The sequence below is a fragment of the Episyrphus balteatus genome, chromosome 4 (assembly GCF_945859705.1).
Source record: "Episyrphus balteatus chromosome 4, idEpiBalt1.1, whole genome shotgun sequence".
Lineage (NCBI taxonomy): Eukaryota > Metazoa > Arthropoda > Insecta > Diptera > Syrphidae > Episyrphus > Episyrphus balteatus.
Window position 1 is genome coordinate 49,411,961 of NC_079137.1, and position 25,649 is coordinate 49,437,609.

Consider the following 25,649-nt stretch of genomic DNA (forward strand, 5'->3'; position numbering starts at 1 on the left):
TTACCAGGTCAGGATATACTATAAACACAAAATCACAGAGAGCGAACATACACAACGAATATACAAAACGTACAACCAATCTATTGCTCTGACTTCCCCATCACTCTTCTATACACAGAGACCCTTTTTTAAGTAGTAGTAGTAGAGTGGGTTGTTGCTGCTTGTACAACATGCCTTCAAGCTGAAGGCTGAAGCCATATTCACTATTATACTCTCGAGTCTCTAGGTCTTGGCTGAATTTGAAAAGTCACTCTACTACTACTTGTATAAGAATCACATACATCTATTTCTATATATTCATTTTACATATTCAGCTCCATGCATCATTTGACTCTTGGCCAAAATGACATCCTCCGCGTACTATATATCGGGTATGCTTCTACCCGCCGGATGATGTGTGTTTTGACAACTGCCACTGCCATTTGTAATCGTTGACACTGTTGCCGCCACCATGGCGGTACCCTTATTTTTGGCACAACTTGCATCATGATGGTAAATGTGCTCACACAGTTTCGGCTCGGAGCTGGAAAATTTGTCCAAAATGCTGGCACTGCTACCACCACCGCCGTTACCATCTTCGCCATTTTCGCGTATCGTCAGACTCAAATCACTGTTCTTGCTGAACGATGTTGTTACGTGATGCGGTTGATGTGGTGACGAAAAGGATTTCTGCATGGCATGTAAGCTGCCGGAACTGACAGTGCGTTCGAGTATTTCGCCCCAATATTTCTCGGAGAGACCTTCGATATCTGGCCTTTGCATGCCAGCATGTTGTGGGGCATAATGATGATGATGGCTACGTAGGGAGTATGTATGCAGGTGGGGGGTGATTCGGCCACCACCACCGCCGCTAGCGCCACTGTGGGGCGGTCGAGACGTTGGCGGTTCGGGTGGCATTGGTAGTGTTGTTATGTCACATTCAGAGTTCATGTGGCAGCAGGGGGACTTGTGGTCCGGTGTGTCTTCGGCGGGACACCACTGCAATAGAATTAAGAGAAATTGATTATGTTAATAATAGAACAATAGTTGCATACTTTAAGGATATGAAAAAATAGAGAAAATCTAAATAAAAATGAAATTAAAACATTCAAATCATTCAATCAAAATTTTCGGAAGCAGATATCTTTGGACCTAATAAGTACCTATCCTTTACCTACAAAAAGACATTTTTAAAAGTAAATAATAAAAAAATAATGCATACTTTTAGTCTGGAAAAAATGATAGAATCTATAAAAAATAAGCTCGGAACATTCAACTCATTCGGAGGCTGAATATCTTCGGATCTAAGTAGGTACCCCTTGCCTAAAAACAGACATTTTTAAAAATACAAAATATCAAATTGTTGCATACCTTTAGTCTAGAAAAAAAAACAAGTTACATATCTATTTTTTTTTTCATTTTCAAAATCCAAGGGGTACCACTTGTCTAAGAAATAAGCATTTCAAAAAATTTCCTCTAAACCCATCGAGTGAGACTTCAAAAAAAAGGTCTCTCAAATCTCTATTCATAACTGAAAACCAAAAGTTTTTTTGGAGGTCTGATTACTGAATTATTGCAAACCAAATATTTTTTTATAACATTCGGAAGCAGACTTTTTCGGACTTAAGTCTCGAAACAAGTTTTTGTTTACAAATATGAGGTCCTGGTGAACAGGCATATGCATTATGCCTACAAATCCATTTTTCGAAGATACAAAAATTACAAATTAATTTTTCGAAGATTTTCGAAAAAAAAAAACCAAAGGGGTACCCCTTGTCTAAAAAAAGTTATTTTTAAAAACTCCCTAAAATTCTATACATCAAATGAAAAATCTCTTCAATCTCTATTCATAACTGAAAACCAAAAGTTTCTTGGAGGTCTGGTTGCTGAGTTATTACAAACCAAATATTTTTTTTTTACATTCGGAAGCAGACTTTTTCGGATTTAAGTCTCGAAACAAGTTTTTATATACAAATATGAGGTCCCAGTGAACAGGCCCATGTATTTAGCTAAAAAAAATTACAAATCCATTTTTCGAAGATTTTCGAAAAAAATCCAAGGGGTACCCCTTGTCTAAAAAAAAGGTATTTTTAAAAATTCTCCCCAAATCCATCGAGTTATACATCAAATAAAAGATCTCTTCAAACTGTATTCATAACTGAAAACTAAAAGTTTCTTGGAAATCTGGTTCCCGAGTTATTGCAAGCCAAATATTGTTTTTTTCCTCATTTTCGGGAGCAGATAATTTCGGACCTAAATCTTGGAATAATGTTTTAAATAAAAAATATGAGCTTGTAGTGAAGAAGCCTATCTATTTAGATATACAAAATACAACTTTTCTATTTAAAGAATTTCGAAAAAAATCCAATGGGTACCCCATGTCAAAAAAAAAAAGAATTCCTAAAAATACTTAATACAAAATGTGTGCTAACTCCACGATTTTAGGTCTATTCCTTTAACTTTGTTTAAAAAATACAAACAAAAAATTGAATAAATGGAAAAACTTTTCTAAGAATCCTTAAATACAGCTTCTGGCGAAATTTCTCAGAACTGTCCCTCTAAAAATGGTTCTAAATCAAACTTTTGTTAATACATTTAAACCTTAAAGAATAAGAAAAGTCAAATCCAATTACTTTTTGTTTAAGCCTTTGTGACACCTACTACGTGGCCATGTCATGAATACGATTTCGTTTCTATTTTATTTTTTTTCGGGCTAGCAACAAGAGAGCAATCGCTTTTAAAGAGAATATAAAGAAAAAAAAGGAAAAAAGAACCAAACAGTAAAAAACTTATGCGTACTCAAAAGTAGCTATATGGGTGCTTTATTCTTAAGATTCTCTTCCTTTCTTTTCGGGTAGGTGTATAACTACGACGAGTTTATGAATAAGATTTCCTTCAACTCTATGCATTTAATATGAAGGACCAAAAGAGGATGAATTGTCACAAGGTTATATCCTCTCTCATCAATGCCAAGGAGTGAGTACTTTTTTTTTTTTTTGTTTGTGAAGGACTTTACATAGTTTGTGTCCTTTTTTTGTTAGAATGAGTTTTTTTTTGTATTTTTAGTCTTGAAAGTTGAAATATCTTGGAAATTATGTTGATTACTCATGAACTTGGGTTGAGTTGGATATTTTCCAGAGTTTTTTTCATTTCTTAGAAAATGTTTCCTTTATTTTTTTTTGAAGAAGTAGATTTTTTTAATTTCCTTTGATCGGTAATGGTGACCTTCTGTCATTTTGTGTGTATTTCAAAGAACTAAGTAAAAACATGGGTACCTTATTCACACTCTGTTTTGTATATGCGGTAATATGGTTATTGAGAATATGAGATTTTGTTTTGTGATTGGGCAGACCCAAAAGATCTTTTCAGATTAAAGAAGGTTACCTACCTTTTTTTTATAAATAAAGAAAAAAAAAAAGAATGAAAGACTTTACAATTGACATTGAAATCTTTTATAGTAGATGTAATTTCATAGGTACAATCAATATCATTACAAAAAGGTTGGTACACCTACTTTGAATACATTTGCTTGATTAATATTTAACAAAAAAATGTAAAAATATAAGGTCAAAGGTTAAAAGTATTTTGGTTTAAATGTTTTGAAACCATATGATTTGACTTAAGTTGCTTTTCTGTAGAAATGTGAGATTTTCCAATTGTCTTGTAACTTGTTGTAGGTTTTTTGTTAACATTGTTTGATGTGATTGAACACTTCATTGGAATACAGAAATTTCTTATTTTATATTTTTAATCTTAGAGCACCTCAACATTTTTATGCTTTGAAGTAATTTTGCCTATCATCCATATTTTTGTTAAGTAAAATGCGTTGCAATTGCTTGCCATTTCGTTTTATGATTATATAATTTTAAACTGACCTTTTTTTGATTGCAATTTAGGTATACCTAGTTACAAGCTCTTAGGAATCTATGTATATTAGGGTGGGTCATTTTTTGTACTCCAAAAAATCGATTGCTAGACACCTCTAGAATATACACACCAAATATGAGCTCTTAATATTTTAATGGGAAGGTCCTCCGCTTTGCAATTTTCCATTTTTACATCAAGCTTCTACTAAAAAAAATCATTTTTTTTTAAATTCGACTTTTTAGCAAATTTCTTTACATATTCATGTATGAAATTGAACGCTCTACAAAAAAGGCCTTGGACACTTTTTTCGTTTATCTAACTGTTTAATATATATTTGAGGTCCAAAAATCGAGAAAATCTTTAAAAATTCTTTTTTTTTTTTTCTTAATTTTGTAACAAATTGTAGGAAATGGATTGTTCCACAAAAAAGGTCTTAATAACTTTTTTCATTAAACTAACCATTCTAAAGATATTCGAGGTCAAATTTTAAAAAAATTATAAAAAAACATTTTTTTACTTTTCAAAATTTTCTAATTTACTGAAAATTCATTATTTTCGAATTAGCAAAGTATATTCATGTAGGTGTAGGGGTTTAAACTTTCTACAAAAAATCCTTGGAATCAAATTGATTGCTTTAACCGTTTAAAAGATAATATTATCCAAATCGCAATGCATACGAGTCATAAGAAAACTACTGAAATCAGTGGGCATTGGTTTGGATACGAATATCTTCTAAATGGTTATTGCAATCAATTTGATTCCAAGCAATTCTTTGTAGAACGTTTAAATTTATGTAAATATATATGTAAAGAAATTTGCTAAAAAGTCGATTTAAAAAAAAATGATTTTTTTTTAGTAGAAGCTTGATGTAAAAATGGAAAATTGCGAAGCGGAGGACGATTTTTCGGAGTACTAAATAAAAAAAAAAAAAGAATTTCGATTTTTTTTGACCCACCCTAATGTATATGTACAATTTTGAACGAACAACTACCATCATAATAGTAAATTGGTTTTTAAATTTTGTCCGGTCACTGAGGTGTATGAGTATTATTTTTTTTTGTTAAATGAAAAAAAATGTATTTGACTTTTTTGAGAAAAACTAAAAATGCAGTTTTATTGCAATCGCTTTGTTAATTAAAGTTGAATCAAAATCTTTAGAACCGTTTTCAAGTTATTTGGTATAACATGAAACATTTGTATATTCTAAGCAAAATGTAAAAAAAAACAACTTTCAGAATTCCATAAAAATCATCTGTACCAAATTTGAAGAAAATCCGTCCATCCGTTTAGGCTTTGGAAATGTGTACAGATGGACACACAGTCGCACATACGAACGGACGCAATTGCGAGACCTAATTTTTCGGACTTCTCCATTCATCGTAATGTTGGTTTTCATTAAAACCTATAGACCCATATGGAGCAAGTAAAAATATATTATGAAACAGAGGTCTTCCAACTTTTAGTATTTTTTTTATTATTTATTTCAATTCGATAAATACTAACGTGAATATACTTAAAAATATACATATTATAATACTTAAAATCTAAATTAATTACTCTAAGCTATTAAAAAATATAGTTTTGAACTTAATGCATTTAAAATTGTCATTTACAGACTCGATACCAAAGTTAAGTTTATTGAATATTGTTATCAATTGATTGAGGTGTTTCGATCTACTTAAAATAAGGCACAATGGTTGGCGTTACCTTATACTTGTGCGACTGTAACTGATATTTAACCGACTTAGAACCGATGGGGATGATATTGACCCATTAATAATTCCAACAATAAAACAAAACTGCAAATACTTTCTATGGTCAATAAGTGAAGGAAGATTAATTAATTTGAGTCTTTTTGAGTGTAAGGGGGAAGTAAATTATCATGTTATCGGTAGGATAAGAGTAACTTTATTTAAAAAAAATGTATTATTGGCATGATTTTGTGGTGTTATAATGAGAGTTTTTGTATAGTATAAAGTACTTTTTGGCAAACTCTTGAAACATTGAAGATTACTGTTTTAGATGTGAATTACTTGTTACCATATATCTACATTTTTTGTTTAAAAAAAAAAAAAATCAAATTCAAAATAAAGGAGGTGTAAGGTGTAAAAATGTAGAATTTTACGTTAAGGTAACTTTATAATTGTTTGGCAAAATAATACGTTTAATTTCAAGTTACACTGAGGGAAAAAACGCAACGTAAAATGTGAAATGTTCAACGTTGATTTAATGTTGAAAAAATTAACATGAAACTTCTTCAAAATAAAATTGAAACAACGTAAGAAATTTTTTTATTTTTTTCGGACTTCAGCTTTTGTTGCATTTTATCACTTTAATTTTCAACAGTGAGATAGCACTTTGGTAAAGCATCTGCCTTTTAACCCAAGAGTTGTAGGTTCGATCCCCACCGGCTGCCAATTTTTTCTTTTTTTTTTTTAATAAATTGATGCTTTTTTTCAAAGTTGAATCAACGTGGTTTTCGTTGATTTTAAGTTGTTTTTTCCCTCAGTGTAAAAAATTTCTTTTTTGACCATTTTATTTTCTTGGCTAAATCTCTCCCAAAAATATTCAAAAAGGATGTACCCATATGTTTTTGAATGACAAAATATTTGAAGTCATTTTAAAATACAATTTTTTGTGACGATTTGTGTGTTTTTTGTTTAGTTAAAACTTTTTTTATTATCGGACAAACTGCATATTTTAACTGATATCTATGGCTGAAATGTGTTCTTTAAAAATACTATACTCCAGTGATATATGTATATTAAAATTTAAATATTTTATTGCTGTTTTTTTTTACTGACTTTTTTTTCGAAAGAATAATTATTTTTCTTCAAACTTGTGCAATTCTTTTAAAAATTTCTGAAAGCCTTACTAAAGTTTCTTTATTTTCCATTGGTATATTTTAAGTTTTCATAATCTAAATCATAATCCAGATTATAACGAAATTTTTAATTGATTTTAAAAGGGGAAAAAAAGAAAAGATACCTACTTTTTAATAACCGACACATTTTGAATGGAGTTTAAAAAATAGGCACATTAATTATGAGTTTTCAATTTCAAAAGTTTTTAAATTTTGCATTATAAAAAAATGAAAATGCAAATGCAAAACATCACCGAGACTAAAACTGACTGAATAACGAGACGTTATATATCTTCTTGATTGAAAAAATAGAAATATTAGAAGCAATATTTAATAAATTTAAGTTATTTTGTTAAAATTTTGTTCTGTTTTGCGAAAACATTGATCGACATAAAATTAAGTTAAAAATATAAATCTTCCGTTCTTTCACAAAATTTTTTTGATTTGTATAATATTAATTATATCGAGACACTTAAGCAGGAAAATATAAAATGTAAATATGTAGCTTAAATGAAAAAAAAAAAAAACAAAGTTCAACTTCCAAGTGAATGAATTGGAATAAATCTTTAATAACAATTAACCCCAAATTCAATACTTACTAAATTTTCCACAAAATAGTACCTACTATTCAGGTCCCTCTGAAAATTATTTATTGCTCTACGCATTCAATGGCAAAAATTGCTCTTAATAAACCACACTACATATTGAAATCGAATCTCGCAGCCATGTTTAAATATCCTTTCATATTTTGTATAAATGTGAAGTATATAAATAACATCACAAAACACCATTAAATATCTGGCACGAACAGCACGTATTTATAGGCTTTTCAATTTTCCAAAAAAAAAAAAAAAAAATGGAAAAATATATCCCAAAACGGATATCCGTCAACATATCATTCAAAATTCGGTTATAAATGACCAATTTAATGGTTGGTTAAAGGCCATTACTTTTCGATATGGCATAAAAACGATGCCAAATCATTTTTATCAATTATAAAGTTCACTGCCATTAATGACAGGCAGAGAGTCAGAGTACCTAAAAATATATTCATGCATATCCATCAAGCAACACACATCGTAAATTAAATATTAAATTTATAAAAATGTATTTTTTACTCACCCGATTCGGCAGTAAATGGCGACTGAGTCGACGGAACTGCGAATTCAGAAGCCAATATAAAAATGGATTCCAAAAACTATTACTAAGCGCAGTCCATGTAACAATGAAGTCTAAAAACGGCGGAAGCTGCAAAGAAAATGAACAAGAGAGAGAGAGAGAGAGTTAATTTCAGACACAAAAACGAAGGGAAAACAATTAAAATTTCCATTTCATGCTATGGTGCACACTTTCGTTTCCATGTATATTCTATAGTTCCACACCACACAGGTAGGGAATAAGGGTATGTTATAAAAAAGGATATAACCCAACTCATGTACCTGAGAAAATATAGCACCAAAACAAAATATAAAAGAAGAAAATTACTATTTCATACCTTGGACCCGGTACACGCAGTCACAATTTCCTGTATTGTCCAGGGTGTTACCATCACAATGAAACCCAAGGACATGGCGGCCATTGATCGGGATGTCGACCCGTTGTTCAATTGCTTCTCCTGAATTGGAACAATCTATGTATATGAGAGTATACAAAAAAAAAAAAAGACTGGGAATTAAAATCATGTAAAAAAAAGTTCAGCACGCCAAACGGCTTCTGGCCAAGTTATTATTATGATAGCCATTAGAATTGCACAAAAAACATTTTATACAGGGTGAACAATTACTAGTTTTTTGTACGCCAATCAATTTTTTTCATAGAAATAACTGTTTGAATTTTTTCACATAAAAAATTAAGGATCTGAAAAAAAACGTTACTTGTTTTTTTTTTGTTCTAACCAATTCAATTGAATGATCAAAGAGAAGAAATTTCATATAACAGTAATAAAGGAGTTTTTATTCAATTTATTAACTTAAATTCGAAGGAAAGGAGCTCTTAAAGACAATGTTGATTTTGAAATTGTTTCAATTTCGATTTATTAAGTATAAAAAGACGTTAAATTGCTTCTTAAAAATTAAGGTACAAACAGCTTACGCATGATGTTAATACATGAAAATTAACTTTGATAAATAGATGAAAGTAAGCATGGAAATTATTAAATCTGATTCATCAAAATTAATTTAATATTAATTTAAAATAAATTTTATGCGGTTTTGTTAATTTCATAGACCCGTTTTCAAAAAAATAGATTTTTCAAAAAATATAAGAAACAAAAAATAATACACGCCTGCTAATACGTTTACATACAAAAATATCCGACAAAATCGGCTAAGTCTTTTGCAAAAAAGTGAGATATCAAAGAAAACTGTTCAATGTCTGTCATTGTTAATATGAATACATTCAGAATTATGTATTTGAAAATTTAACTTTGAGAAAAGTGAACAAATATTTGAGACAAAATATATACGTAAGAACTTAGAAATTATTCGCATAGAGCTGAAAATTGGTAGAGAGCATTAAAATGCCTATTAAAATTGAAGAAAAATGTCAAAAGTCCCATGTGTGTATTAAAAGTTATTCAAAGTTTAATTTCGAAAATGTAGGTTTTTCATACATATGAAGGTATATAACTTTAAAACGTGGGGAGCTATACAAAAAAAACGTGTACGACTGCGTAGCAAGAACTTGTTCTTAGAGTTCAAGTTGCTTAAATTTTTTAGGACTTTTTATATAGAAGTTTGGGAAATGTAGGTACCTATATAAAAAAAAGGTAAATATAAAATAACTTAAAAATCCTTAAAAAAAAATTAAAAAATCTGAAATCAAATTGCCCTCCAAAACAAGTATGCAGATATATTTATACGAGCCGTCTTTTTAAAAATTTGATTTTGAAAAAAAAAAATTTTTAATTTTTTTAAAAATTAATTATACGTACAAAATACGTTCAGGAACTGTATGAGTTTCAATATTAAAGACAGAAAGATATGGTATGAGTATAAGAAGTGTACCTTTCTGTCTTAATTTTTTTTTTAATTCAAAAATTATTTTATTTTTAATTTTATTTTTCACTTTTATTAAAATTATACACTGAGGGAAAAAACAACTTAAAATCAACGAAAACCACGTTGATTCAACTATTTTTCGGAATGATTTTGCGTTGAAGACGTAAATTTTAATATCAAAGTAGAACATCTTTAGTTTAAAGTGGTTTGCCGTTATAAAACATCTTTAAATCAAAGTTGTTTCAATTTTGAAAAAAAGCATCAATTTATTAAAAAAAAAAAAAGAAAAAATTGGCAGCCACTGGAAATCCAAACTATAACCCTTGGATCTCTAGGCGAATGCTTTACCAACGTGCTATCTCACTGTTGGAAATAAAAGTGATAAAATGCAACAAAATCTGAAGTCCGACAAAAATAAAAAAAATTCTTACGTTGTTTCAATTTTAATTTAAAGATGTTTAATGTTAGTTTTTTCAACATTGAATCAACGTTGAACATATTACATTTTACGTTGCGTTTTTTCCCTCAGTGTATAAATGCTTCTTCACAAAAACTTTCATTGAAAACGAATTAGCAGTTTCGGAAAAACCGGATTTAAAATAAAACGGTTCTGTGACAGGTACCATTAATAATGATTTTCAAAAAAAAGTTTTTTTTTCATTAAAAGATAGACCTTGTCCTTAAACTTATATTTGAGTTTTTTTTTAACAAAATCGTTGGAGCAGCTTTCGAGAAAATTGATTTTTTTCCGAAATTAGTATAAATGACAGGTACCGTTATTTTTGGTTCAAAAAAAATTAATTCCAAATACCCCTTTGGGGAGTCTCCAAAATATGCTGCATACCAAGTTTAATGTCGATCGGTCCATCCGTTTAGGCTGTAGCTCCTTATACGTCAGAAGATATCGCGATTTTAATATTTATGGCAAATGTCGAAAATAAGGGTTTTACTCTTAAATGAAGGTACTATCGAAAATTTGCCTTTGAAATCTTAAAAATGTTTTTTTTTTGTTAAAGCAGTAGTTCAAAAAAAATTTTTTTTTTTGGTCAAAACTCAAAAATTTAGATTTTTTTTACTTACACCGAAAAAAAAATTTGATAATAACAGCTATCAAATTAACATTTTTCAGTGACAAAAGTCGTCCAACAATTAAAATATCAATTTTGATATTTTATCAAATCATTTTGACATTTTTTAATTTAAGGTGAATAGTAAAAATTTCACTTTAACAATTAAAATATCATTTTGATATTTTTTTAAGTTTAAGTGGATATTGAAAATTTCACTTTGACAATTAAAATATCAATGTTGACTAGATTTTACGTTTTAGTTTATTATAATGAAACCTATTTCTTTCTTTTTCTTTTTTATTATTTTTATTATTTTAAGTATTTTTTTTTATTCAAAACATTATTGAAAGTGATTATTCTTTACAAAATAGTGGTGATATTATTTTTTCTATTACAAGTGATATACATAATTGTTTTGTTATTTTCTCCCAAACTATGTAAAGTAAAATCTTATTGCCGATCAAATTTTCTCAGTAAATCATACATTTTACTTCGAAAAAACACAAAGCGCCTTTAAATTAGTACACATTAAGAATTTTTTATTTAATATTTTTCAATAATTTGGAATGAGAAATTGATATGAAAAAATGATAATAAAATATCAAAAAAAATTTCCAAAATGTGACATTTAAATATCATCCTGATAATAAAAATGTTGTTTTAACATTTTAAATATCATAAAACACATTTTATAGAGCATTTTTGGCTGATATTTAAAATATGTTAATTTGATATTTAAAAAATGTTAAATTGATATTGTTTTTTTTTTGGTGTAGTTTTTAAAATATGAGTTTTTTAAAATATATTTTTAACTCGCTTCGTTTTGAAGAGTTTAGTACGAACAACTTTAATTTTTGATTTCTGTCCAAATTAAAAAAAAATTATATTTTTTTAATTATAGCTCTGAGAAATAAAAACTGAAAAAAAAAAACATTTAGAGGAGCACATAACTTACACATGATTTGAAAATTTCTTTTGGATAACTTCACCCTAAAGCACATTATTAGCTATTTTGTGGAAAACGTTATATACTCCAGTCAAAGCGTCATTTGACCTTGAGTTATTCACAAAAATGACATGAACAGGGCTACAAAATAGGTTAGAAAAATGTCAATAATGATATAAGCTTTTTTCGAAATAATGACAAAAATGTGTTTTTTAACAACAAGAATTTGACTTTAAATGGCTGCCATTTTATATTTACCCACTCAAATACAATGAAATTACATACAACGATAGAAAATATTATAAGAAAGAGGATGTATGTTTATTTTTTGGTCTACGACAATCTGGGGCAAAGATATTAGCTTAGAAGTAAAATATCCCAAAAAATGCATTTTTGTGAATTACTCCGCTAAAAAGAATGATCAGGTGGTGAGAAATTGGGTTTAAGTCTTTTAAATATACCCCCATCGATCCATGAAATAAAAACAGACAGTGCCTCTCTGCGCAAGGTGAGGCCCTTTTTTCCGACGCTTTGACTGGAGTAATAGTCTATGAAGTGAGTTATTTTAATATTTAAACCCATATTTTAGAAGCTAATTTTATTTATATTAGAATAAATTATTCCCTTTTGCTTGCAAATTTGTATACTATTTTGTAAAAATCACTCCCCGTTTTATTAAAACTAGTTTCCTTCTATGTGTGTTAGTTTTTTTCCTGACAAACCTGACATTTTGAAAATATAGTTATTGTTTTGCAGGCTTCATTGGCCACGCATTCATTAATTAAACATTTAAAATAGCCAAATCACTTAAATTGTATGTTACTTTAAAAATTTTGTGTCAATTTTCAAAAGTAACTCAACCGGACACTATGGTAACATTTTTTTTTTTTAATTTTAATTCAAAAGACAAAATGTAACCATTTGACTTTTGTCAACCAGTTTTTGAACACAAATATTATGTAGGAGTGAAAGAATTAAAATTATAAAATAAAAAACAGAATATCGTCAGAGACATAATTTAAAATCTAGAAAATATCGATAATTTTTTTAAGTTAAATGTTCACACTGTAGGTATATCGCTCCCACGCCGACGGTGAACATGACAGGAAAAAAAATTCCCTAACTAGGCTATGTATTTGAAAACAAAGATATAAATCTTATCCGAAAATCATGGTTTTCAATTTGAAATTTTGTTTATTAATTTTTGAATCCACCCTGTATAATACAACTCTACCACCTACCTACTTATCCATGACCATCATCATCATAACCCCAAAAAGTCGCCCGCGCCCTTGTTTTGTGTGCAAAATTTATTACCTTTTTCGTTATTGTATTAGATGGTCCACCTAAGCCCATACCCATTGCCATGCTTAAATTCATGACTGGTGTATTGGGAAGCGTTGTCGACGCCGTCAATGGATGATGCGGATGATGTGCCATCGTCGTCGGCAGCGTGGGATCGTTGAGCCTAAAACGGCTCATATGAAAGCTCGAACCATAGCAATACATGAGTACCATGGTGGTGGGGAAGTAAAGTGCACAAGTTGCTAAAATTCGATATGATGGCTTGCTATAAAATGGCTCGCATGCCATTAGTCCGGTATTGTTGAAGTAGTACCCTACAATTGTTGTAAATGTGTTGGTTTTGAGAATAGAAAAAACAAAAGAAAAAAAAAAGTTGATGGTGAATTATTGTATCCGGGGAATTAATTTACAAAATGAACTTACCTTTTGGCAGGACCAGGAAACCAAAAACCGTTAAACTAATGATCCATGTAAGGCTAACAATGGCCACACAGCCCTGCAAAAATATAGAAAGACAAAATGCATTGCGCTATCAATCAAAAACGTGTGTAGACATAGACTTTGCAAGAGAGAGAGAGTATGTATAATCGTTCTATTGTTCATATAGATGGCGTTTCAATAGACAAAGAGAATGATTGCATTTTCAGAGGTGGGTTTAACAGAGTGTAACATCGCGTTAAGTCAATGGCCTTTAAAAGGACTATTGTTTCAAGTCGTGTTGGGGGAATATTTAACAAAGGAAATTTATAATTTTTGAAAATGCTTAAATAAGTTAGGTAATGGAATGGTTCTTTGGGACTCATAACTTGTTGGCTTTAAAATAGAAAAAACTTTTATAGATCAACAGAAAATTAAAATTAAATTAGTCCGTTTTGTTTTTGTTTGTTGTTTTTGGGACATTTCAAGTGCGTGAAGTTAGCCCAATTTTTTCGAAATTGTTATTTTTGAAAATTTTTCCAGGCTGTTCCCGATGTTTTCCGAAATGATCCAAACTTTTTTTTTAAAAATTTTCAAAAATGGGGGTTCTAAACTAAAAAACCGTTTTTTAACTAGCCCCCTTTTAGCGAAAATTGCATTTTTTAAAGTTGTTCCTTGTTTTAAAAGTTTTTCTGACAAAATTCCAAATTTTTGTACGTCTAGTTTCAATATTTTAGGGCTCAGTAAGAACTTTTTTTAGTATCGTTAAAATTGTTTTCTTGCTCTAAAATCTATATATTTTTCATTAGTTTTTGATAAAAGTTTGAAATTTTTTTTTTTTTGATTTTCGATTTTGGGTTGCGGTTGTGAGTTTTGGTAATTTGTTTGGCATGAAATATCTTTGAAACAGATAATATTTTAACACGGGAAAAGTTTACTTAAGTAAGAGTTAACTTAATTTTTTTTTTTGTTTAAATGTTTTTCTTTACGATTTTTGGTTTTTCTGAAGTACCTAATATTAATGTTCAACTTGTGGAAATTTTTGGAAATGTAAAAACATCACTATGTACTTTGAAAGTGCATTTTTCAATTGATACTCTTACTGTTAAACACTGAACTCACTTAGAATATAAAAATTTGGTTAAATATTCGCTAAAAAAAATTTGGAAAAGTAGGTACCTATTTTGAATTTTATGAAAAAAAGTTTCGAAAGCGATTTCTTTAAAAATACAAGTTTTACTACCTTAATTTTTTGGAACATCGTTTAGAAACCTTTTTTCAAGTTGAAAAAAATATGAAAACTTAAAATATCAATAAAACAGGGTCTAGAATTTTTTTTGTTTTTGGCCTCTAACTTTCGAAATATTGAACTTAGAGGACCAAAAATTTGGAACTTGTTAGGCACAACTTTTAAAATCCAGAAAAACTTTTAAAAATTCAATTTTCGAAAAAAGGGCTAGGTCAAAAACGGTTTTTTTGGTTGAAGTTTTTCAAAAAAAAAAAAAAAATTTTGGAACATTCCGGATTACTTACTTTTAACAATAACGATTTCAAAAAAGGACGGCTAACTTCACACAATCACATTTAACTCACTTTTGAATTTTTGAAAATTTTGAATCGCTTCATAACTAGGGAGCCAATTCTCTCATTTTATCTTTATTACCTCTAGATGATCATTTTGTCAAGTAAATGTTTCAACCTTCGAAATGAAGAATATTGAAGTTTCCTAATAGCTTCCTTATATGCATTTGTTTGTGACTACACTTTCAAAAACATTTAAATACACTTAATGATCGAACGTGCCTTTTAGAAGACATAAACATTTATGCGTTGTTGGGTAGGTACCCCGTAAGTTCTGTAGGTATTATTAGGTAAGCAATTTTGTGAAACACGTGACATGCTTAAGGCGTTCTATACAAAGTTTACACGCACACACACATTTTTGCTGCGTACTGACTTTCATATCAACAACAACAACCATCATCATCGTTTATTTAATAGAAAATGTCGATGTATATCTGTCATATCCTTGCCAACATATTGAGGGGGACCATATTCTTCCTCTCCTGTCAATCAGTCACTATTTATATGTCAAATGGTGTCAGCGTTATTTTTTTGTTATTCTTCGGGAGATAAGGCATAGTGATGAAAATCAAAAGGTGGCTGGTGCTCAAGTAGCACAAAAGTCTAAGATACACCAAAATATTTGGTGTATTTTTTGCACTTTCGTGATATGCATTTTGAATATAAAAAATACACCATTTTCTCGTATAAAATAAACTCCGGTGGTTAAAAAAATATACCGATTTTGGTGTATAAATGGCACTAGTGGTATATTAAATGATCTGTTTTTGGTGAAAATTATCCCTTTGAAATTGAAAAATACACAATAAATCTATGGATAAAATACACCATTTAAATTATTCTGATTTAAAATTTGAACCAAAGTTTATTTTTTATCTCAAACAGTTTGATGAATTCTAATTCACACCATTTCTTATGAAATAAATGAAAATGAATTTTTATTCACTTTCATAATATTGCCATAAGAAACCAATGGTTAAATATGATTTTGTTTGCCAAATTTTAAAACGAAACACATTCTATCTACTAATTTTAGATGCTACCCCCTCTAAAAATCGAGCGCCTCAAAAATGTCAGTGAATTAATGATTTTTTTTTCGATTTTAAGAATCCATTTTTCAAAAATTATAATTTTTGTGTTGTTTTACATTTTTTTAAGAAAAGTTTTTTTATAATGAATCGAAAAAACTAAGAATGCGGGACTATTAGGTCGATAAATATACTATTTTAATAAAATAATTAATCGCTGTCTTCTATTTTTAAATGGCGTCCATTGAAAAATATGGCGTCTCCCACATATGCATTTTGGTGAATTTTATGTCCACAGGGTGTGCTTCCTACACCAAACAGAGTGTACAAAATAAACCGTTTTGGTTAATTTCAGAATCAAATAATTTTATGCACCATTAATGGTATATTATAAAAACAACTGAATATCGGTGTATTTTTTGCACGGAATCTTAAAACAATGTTGAAATTTTGTACAGAAAAGACAGTGGTATAATTTTTATACCACTAATTTTGAGAAATACACCATATTTTTTCAATTTTCTCAATTTTACACCAAAATTAATGAATTTACACCAATTTATACACAAGTGTGCTACTTGAGTGGTGACTTTGAAGGCAAAAGACACGTCCTTTATGTAAAAATATATGTCTGTATGCTACTCAACTGTAATAATCCTATACAACAAACCATACGCAAATTTGATTTTGTCACTATGACAAGCATATAGGGAAATCGAAATATATATCACGTCTGACGATTTAATTACAACTAACGTTTACCTTTCGGGGGCGTTGAGTGGGGTTTATTTATTTTTTTTCATTTGGAACGCGGAAAACAGTTTTTGGATATTAAAATGGTTTTTCCTAGAAAGATCCTAGTTTGTAAACAGCATTTGCCATTATTTTGTTTCCCTTAGGATATTTTTTTTAACTTTTAAGCTAAATTGCTTTATTAAGGAAAACTTGATCCAAACTTTTGGGGAAATTATTTAATAGGCATGAGAAGGTATGGGACACATTTGGGACATGCTCGGAACATGTTCGGGACACATTTGGGGATCATTTGAGACACATTTGGGACACATTCGGGACACGTTCGGGACACATCCGGGACATGTTCGGGACACGTTCCAAATTCCAAAGGTGCATATATCCAAAACATTGCATCCATTGAAATCCATCTTAAGATGCAAAAGGTAGCTTAAAGTAATTGGTGCTTTGAATTTACAATTAAATTTACTAATTAAGTGGAGTAACTAAAGCAAACTATTAGGGAACCCGGCCGAACAGCTCTGATTTTGACGATTTTTTTTTTCAAACGTAGGTCATTAAAAATAATTTAAAGTCTATAGATTAATTGCCGATGTTGCCGTATTATTTTTTAAGATTAAAATTAAATTTTTTTGAACAAAACCATTTTTTTTGCTTTAATTTCATAAAACAAATGATAGCAAAAGATTCTCTAGGTAATTTAAGGAAAATATATAAAAGGCAGTAAGGGACAATCTTCCATCGTTTAAGCGATAAATGCAATTTTCTAACATTCTGACCTCAAACACAAAAAATATATTTTAAAAACAACGGCAACACCTACAATATTTTAAAATACATTTTTTAAAAGCCAGAAGCTCATTCTTATCTCTTAAATTTTAAATTAAAAAAAAAAATGTTATTAACAAAATTTAAAATGACTTTTTTCCAAACTTTTTCTATAAAATATGAATTTATTTAAAAAAAAATTTTGGCCATAAATATTATCAGTTGAATTCCGAAGCAGAAAAGGTAATATATATCACACTTTAATTAAAAAATTAAAAATTACTTCAATTTCAATGGGTTTTTTTTTTTGATAAAAACTGAATTTTTGCATTGAAATAATCAATTTTCTCAAAGACTTTGGTAAATAAGAACTTTAAGTTTTTGCTATTTAACTTTCAACCGTAACTGTTATTAAATGAATAAAAAAAATTTTATGTTTAGATGTTGAACTTAAAAAATATAAGTTAATTTTTTTTCAAAACTTTTATTAAAAAAAGTTCTTCGAAAATGAAATAGTTTTTAATTTTTTTCATAAACCGTAATACATATTGACATTTCCTTTTATAATTTCAAATCATAATAAATGCGGCCAAAAATATTTGAAAAAAAAAAATGCATTTTATATTACGAAAAAGTTTAAAAAACGACATGTTAAAATTTTTTCAATAATTTTTTTTCAAAAATCTGAGTTCGGTTACCATTCTTTCAAAAGCCCTTAATTCAATTAAGTTAATTTTAATTTTACAAATATGACTAGGAGTTCTAGCTTTATAAAAATGTATATTTAAATATTGTAGGTGTTGCCGTTGTGTTCAAATATTTTTTTTGTGTTTGAAGTCAATTAATAAGAAAATTGCATCTATCGCTTGAACGATGGAAAATTACTAGACAATCTTTTGGCATCAATTAATTTATGAAATTTAAGAAAAATTTTTGAAAAAAAATTGTTTTTGTTCACAAAAATCTTCAATTAAATTTAAAAAATCAAAACGGCAACAGCGGCATTTTTTTATCTATAGAATTTAAAGTATTTTTAATTACCGACGTTTGAAAAAAAAGATCACCAAAATCTAAGCTGTTCGCCCGGGTTCCTTAATATTGCCAATTTTTGAGCTTTAGTTACTCTACTAATTAGCAACAATGTTTTTTTTTAATGGCTATGAAAATTTTTGTTTGAGAAATTAAATTTTGTCAATTTTGCAAATTGAATTAGAAACAAGCAATTCAATCACAGACAATAAAACTCTTTAATTACGACCTGTAGCAAATTAAATTAATTAATATTCATCTGACTTGAGGGCATTTCTCATCGAAACTTTCAAAATATTCATCATTTTTATCGACACGAATAAAATATAGCCATCAAATACATTAATTTGGTATGTACATAAAAACCAATAAACGCCTGAAAACATTCACTAATAACCCAATATTTGCCAGCTGACTGGTGTTTCCCAAATTGAACAAAAATAATAATAATAATTTGAATCACAAAATTGCAATAAAAACACAAATTTTATTGTAGTTGTCGACAAAACTCATCACTATCATTATTTTATTATAACAGAAAATTATTAATTCGACGAGAAAGACACCAGAATTTTCTTCTGCCTCATCGTTTTCTGCTGACAAAGATAAATTTTCCTTCGAGACTCAAGCATAAAATCGTATTTTCTCTGGGCTCGTAATTAAGAGCGTTGTTCCATCATTAATATTAAAATTTATTTTATAATTGCACAAATATTATAAATGCCCGAGATGTCCTTTTTTGTTTTTTTTTTTTGCTTCAATCGATGTATACCGTTCGTTCGTTTAGATCCTTGCGCGTCTTTTTATGGTATTGCTGGCTTTTGTATACCGGAGACGATTCTTCTGCCATGCCGCTTTTGACATTCCAATTAGGAACACAAAAAGCCACTCGGAATGAGTCTTAAAGGCGCTTGAACGTTCAACTTATCGCCATCATGGTACAATAGAAATATACCGATATTTTTTTTAACTGCTCCTCCTGAACTCTTCCTACTTCTTATCAAGTTTTATTATAAGAACGTAGAAGGACAAAAATAAGATAAGAACTATAAAGGAGACATTGAAATGATGACCATAATGATAATCCTGACTTTCCAACTACTTTGCTGCTGGATTCAGGTGCTCTCTGGATATAAGTGAAAAGTGGAAACAGGAATTCAACCCAACTTCTTTGGATATGAAGAAAAAAATAGTCAGCATTTTCTTTCTTTTACTATGAGTAAAGATGAAAAATTCTAAAAGGAAAAAAAAAAAAATTCTTAAAAAACACACCAAGGACTATAGGAAAACGGTTCTTGATAAAAAAGAAAGAAAAATATAAGAAAGTCCGAGAATGTGATTGCGATAAAATGCAATCGTGACAGTTATTTATTGCAAAAATGTATTTATCTGTAGGAGACTGATACCTATTTGCAATTTGATAAAAAAAACATGAATATCTACTCTGTTGGGGATATGAATCACAACAAATGATAAACAAAAGATGAAATTATGGGATTATGAATAACTTTGTCACAAATAGTTTAAATGTTTATCATTGAAGTGGAGTGTTATATTTAAACCCTTTTATCTCAGAGAATATTCATGAAGGGGTATAAAAAAACTCAGGATAAAGCAATAGCCAAGCACATCGACCATATTGCGATTGTTGCCAGACATATCTTGAGTATTATGACGTGTGAACAATCCGAGGAGCCAACGTTATACGTTAACTCCGACCAATGCTGGTTATTGTAACAGGTGTGACACAGTTACTTAATTTTGTGTTCCTGACTTGTGTACTATTTACTAAATATAGTATTTATAGCTTCAACACTTAATATATTTAGTTGTTGTTAAAATATGCAAAAAAACTGTGTTTTAATAACAGTAAAAAAATGTTGCCGTTATGTTATATTTTTGTAACGGGTGTGACATTGTAAAAAAAAATATTCATACAATACATTCCTACATGTATATGTATAAGTATTAAAGAAAAAAATCATTAACTTCAAATATCAAATATTTAAGCCGTATATGTAAAAAAAATAATTTATTAGGGTCAGAATCAGAGTATACATCAAAATATTAAGCTTAAAATTATCTTTTTAACAAATAATTTTAATTTTTTATAAAAATGAGCTTCCGCTTCCGCAGGCAATAAAATTTAATCTAGGGTTGTTAAAAAAATGCTTTCTTTGAAAACTTTTAGAGTGTTTACTTTTCCCATTTTGTACTAAAAAAAACCTCTTTTTTTAATTTTTAGATTGAGTTGTATACAAAAAATTAAACTAATATGAAATAACTAAAGTAAAGTTCACTAAATTCATCGGACGATAGTATACTTTTCATTGTTCTTCTACACTTGCGAAACTATTGAATATTGCACTTTTTGACCATTTTTTTTCCATCACGAGATTCATGAAAATATACCATTTCTGAAACTTTATATTTCAAAAACTGTCCAATACTGGGTATTGAGCCTGCAAACAATATTTATCCGGAGGATGTCAAGTATAACATATCAAAATTTAGACAAATCTACCGAGAAGTCAAACCCATACATTTGGTGCGGGGTAATTTGTTTTGAGCACTTAAAGAATATGATACATATTAGACTGATTCAAAAAAAAATTTTTTTTTTGTTGAAAGCATTGTTGAAAATATTGTTGGAAATGACGAAAAAAAAATACTGTAAAAGTTTCAGCCCTTAATGTTAACATTTAGTACCGCCGCATCGCAAATTTCTATTTCCCATACGATTTGTATGGGAAATAGATATAAAGATTGTGTATTTGTGTTTAGAATTTTTTATCTTTCTAATGGTTCATCCAAAAGGCTTGAGAAAACCATTTTCTTTTATAAAATTGTCCGCTCTACAAAAAAGCTCTTAATAATTTTTTTGATTTACCCCCGCGTTTCGAAGTTATTCAACTTTAAAATATAAAAAGTAATTTTTTCTAATTTTTTTCCGATTTTTTGACGAAATTATTAGGTTTTTCAAAAAATTTAGCAAAATTTTCGAATATTTGTTTTCTATGTTGTGTTTTGGTTTCACAGATCCTTTTATATAAATCTCAAACCCCTAATACCTATCCTATTAGATTTCTTCAAAAAATTCGAATTATTAATTTTTTAAACTAAAAATTATTTTAATTAATTTTTCGCATCCGTTTTTTTTAAATTTTATAAATGCAATTTTGTAGAGCGTTCAATCTTAGACAAGAAAATTATTAAATCTAGCCTTTTTGATGAATTATTAAAAAGATAAAAAATTCTAAACACAAATACACAATCTTTCCCATACAAATCGTATGGGAAATAGAAATTTGCGATGCGGCGGTACTAAATGTTAACATTAAGGGCTGAAACTTTTACAGTATTTTTTTTCGTCATTTCCAACAATATTTTCAACAATGCTTTGAAAATTTGGTACTCTGCTCTAAAACATTAGTATAAAGAATACTGTTTATAGCTGTTCAATATAAACAATTTAAATATTTTGCAAACAAAATCCAAACATATTTTCTAGATTTTGTTTTCAAGTTAGCAACAATTTTGACTTTGTTTAAAGTCGAAGATTAAAACACATGAAATAATACGAAATTACAGTGTTCACTAAAACTGGAACGTTAAAATTTTTCGTTGAAACTTTCCTAAGATTCAAAGTTAAAAAAAACTATGTTTTTGAGATATAACATCATTAAAATGCGTTAGTGGACTTTTTAATAAAAATGATTGAAATTTTTTCATTGCATGTGAATAGTTATTCCAAATTCCGAAAAAGTGAAGTGGGTGTCCAAAATCGTTTTTTTTTTTACGATTTCGAAAAAAGTTAAATAAAGAGTCTACAAATTTTTACTTAAACACTTTGTTTTATGTAAAGCCCAAATAGGGCGAGAAAAAAGAAAAAGAAAATTTGTTGGTTTTTATTTTTATCTTTTACAGAACTTGGTTAAAACACACCTACTTTTTTATGTTTTTAATCTATAATTTTTTTCAACAAAATTTTAAGTTTCGGTTTTTTGACGAATTTAATCTGAAAAAAGAATTTCCTATTTTTCAATCAAAAACGTAACTGAACAAATTTTTGATTTTTGAAAAATAGTGTTTTTGTAGTGATATCTAAAAAATTTTGCACCTAAGAGCAATTCTGTTAATAGACTCGAATTCAAAAGGTCAAAGTCCATCAGATAATTATGATTTGGTTTTTATGACCAAAATCTGGCTGGCAAATATTACTGTCATTTACGAAACAATCGATCTTGGAAAATCGCTTTTTTTCAAGTTTTTCCAATAATTTCTGAAATAAAGAGTGTTAGTGAAGTAACTAAAGCTCAAAAATTGGCAATATTAGGGAACCCGGGCGAACAGCTTAGATTTTGATGATCTTTTTTTTCAAACGTCGGTAATTAAAAATACTTTAAAGTCTATAGATTAAAAATTGCCGGTGTTGCCGTTTTGATTTTTTAAATTTAATTGAAGATTTTTGTGAACAAAAAAAAAATTTTTTTCAAAATTTTTTCTTAAATTTCATAAATTAATTGATGCCAAGGATTGTTTAGAAAATTCAAGGAAAAAAATATATGGGAGTGAAGGACAATCTTCCATCGTTCAAGCGATAGATGCAATTTTCTTTTTTAATTGACTTCAAATACAAAAAAAAATATTTGAACACAACGGCAACACCTACAGTATTCAAATATACATTTTTAAAAAGCTAGAAGCCTAGTCATATTTGTTAAATTAAAATTAAGTTAATTGAATTAAGGGCTTTTAAAAGAATGGTAACTGAACTCAGATTTTTGAAAAAAACAAAAAAAAAAAATATTGAAAAAATTTTAACATGTCGTTTTTAAAACTTTTTCGTAGTATAAAATGCATTTATTTTCAAATTTTTTTGGCCGATTTATTATGATTAGAAATTATAAAAGAAAATGTCAATATGTATTACGGTTTATGAAACAAATTAAAAAGTATTTCATTTTCTTATTTTTTTTTTTTTTTTAAGTTCAACATCTAAATATAAAATTATTTTTTATTCATTTAATAACCCTTACTGTTGAAAGTTAAATAGTTCTTATTTACCAAAGTCTTTGAGAAAATTAATTATTTCAATTCAAAAATTCAGTTCTTATCAAAAAAAAACCCATTGAAATTGAAGTAATTTTTATTTATTTTTTTTTTAAAGTGTGATACATATTACCTTTTCTGCTTCGCAATTCAATTGATAATATTTATGGCCAAAATTTTTTTTTTTTAAATAAATTCATATTTTATTCGAAAAAAGTCATTTTAAATATTTTTGATAACATTTTTTTTTTTAAATTAAATGAGTTTGAGGACCATTTTTTCAAAAATTCTTAGTTAAATTTAGTGGATTTAAATTTAAGAGATAAGAATGAGCTTCTGGCTTTTTAAAAATGTATTTTAAAATACTGTAGGTGTTGCCGTTGTTTTTTTTGAGTTTGAAGTCAGATTGCTAGAAAATTGCATTTATCTCTTAAACGATGGAAGATTGTCCCTTACTCCCTTATATTTTTGTCTTTAAATTCCCTAGAGAATCTTTTGCTATCATTTGTTTTTTGAAATTTAAGCAAAAAAAAAATGGTTTTAAAATTTCAAAAATTTAATTTTAATTTTAAAAAACAATACGGCAACATCGGCAATTTTTAATCTATAGACTTTAAAGTATTTTTAGTTACCTAGGTTTGAAAAAAAATCTTCAAAATCAGAGTTGTCCGGCCGGGTTCCTTAATAATTTGCTTTAGTTACTCTACAATGTAGTTTTTTACAGATTCTTAAATAAAATTTTTAAAATCTCTTTTTTTTTAATTAAATTCTTCAAAAATTAATATTGTGTTAAAAAAAAAATTACACAAAGTACGTCAGTATCTTATTTTAAACCCTATCTTCTTTACTTAATGCAAGCGAATTAGGTATGGATGTTAAAAAAAAGTCAATAAAATAGAACCCCTTGTTTTGACTTATACAATCTGTTTCTATTTTGCAAACAACTCAAAATCAACAAAAAGTGATGATACAAAAATGATAAATGGTTCCTTTTGCATTCAGTTTTTTGAAATTTTTAAATTTCCATTGAAAAGAGACTAAAACTCATCTTTTACTTTCATTTAATATCTAAACTTGTTTTTTTTTTGTTGTTTCGTTTTATGTTTTATATGCTTTCATAATTAAAACCCCTGAAACCTTATTTTTTTTTGCTCTAGCTGATGTTTTTACTGCATAAAGTCAATATGTAACTGGGATTTAATTTTCACTTTTTGGTTATAACCATCCTCTTACACCAAACACCGACTGTTACCACATTCACTTTATAAACTAACTGGTAGTACGAATGCGAGTATACTTACCTCAGTTAGTTCACCGCACCCAAATATGATAAAAAAAAATTTATTAATATTTCTGAAAACACGAATACAGTAATAATTCATTCCAGTTTCACGCCCACCCGCCTCTCATTTTCTATTGCTAAAAATATTTTACAAAATTTCAACAACTTCAAAAACAGACATTTTAACATGAGGATGAGAGGGGCATGTATAAAAGGTTTGCTATTATGCATAAAAACAGAGAGCAAGGGTTTGAGAGAAGAAACATACTCATACAATGTAGAGGTAACAATTATTACTTTAATGTTTTTTTTTTTGTATTTAGTTTTTTTTTTTACCTTTTTACTCGAATGTTGAAAATATCGTCTAGGATGTAACGCACACATGTACCTATCGACAGCCATGCAAACGAGTATTACAGCACTCTGCTGCGAGAGGGCGCCACGGAGTAATGCCTGTGGAATTTAATTTTATTTTATTTTCACCTTAAAACTTGTTGTTTTGTTGAGGAGGAATAATATGTAAGAAATTGTAGGTGGTATCATGAATTTTCTTCTACGATACACATGGCCAAAGGAAAAGGAAGGAAGGATGTTGATGGTGTAGTTTTAGAGGCTGGGTATAAGGATAAAATATAGAATTTCTATTAAGGTGATTTCTTACTAATATTACACACACACACACATGTGGACTTATATTGTCTGAATGG

General features: G+C 28.5%; 1 protein-coding gene across 2 annotated transcripts in view; it reads right to left on the reverse strand.

The window, feature by feature from the left end:
* Positions 1-259: 259 nt before the first annotated feature.
* Positions 260-25,649, reverse strand: part of LOC129919490 (beta-3 adrenergic receptor) — a 67,111-nt gene continuing 41,721 nt past the window's right edge. Inside the window, exons 5-10 of one of the 2 annotated variants that reach the window (XM_056000377.1) lie at positions 25,279-25,395; positions 13,453-13,525; positions 13,042-13,343; positions 8,205-8,339; positions 7,832-7,957; positions 260-978 (exon numbers count right to left, since the gene is read on the reverse strand). In XM_056000377.1, the coding sequence (XP_055856352.1) occupies positions 361-978; positions 7,832-7,957; positions 8,205-8,339; positions 13,042-13,343; positions 13,453-13,525; positions 25,279-25,395 (1,371 nt within the window). In that variant the 3' untranslated portion in view covers positions 260-360. The remainder of the gene's footprint in view (positions 979-7,831; positions 7,958-8,204; positions 8,340-13,041; positions 13,344-13,452; positions 13,526-25,278; positions 25,396-25,649) is intronic. The other variant, XM_056000378.1, reaches the window with a different exon arrangement.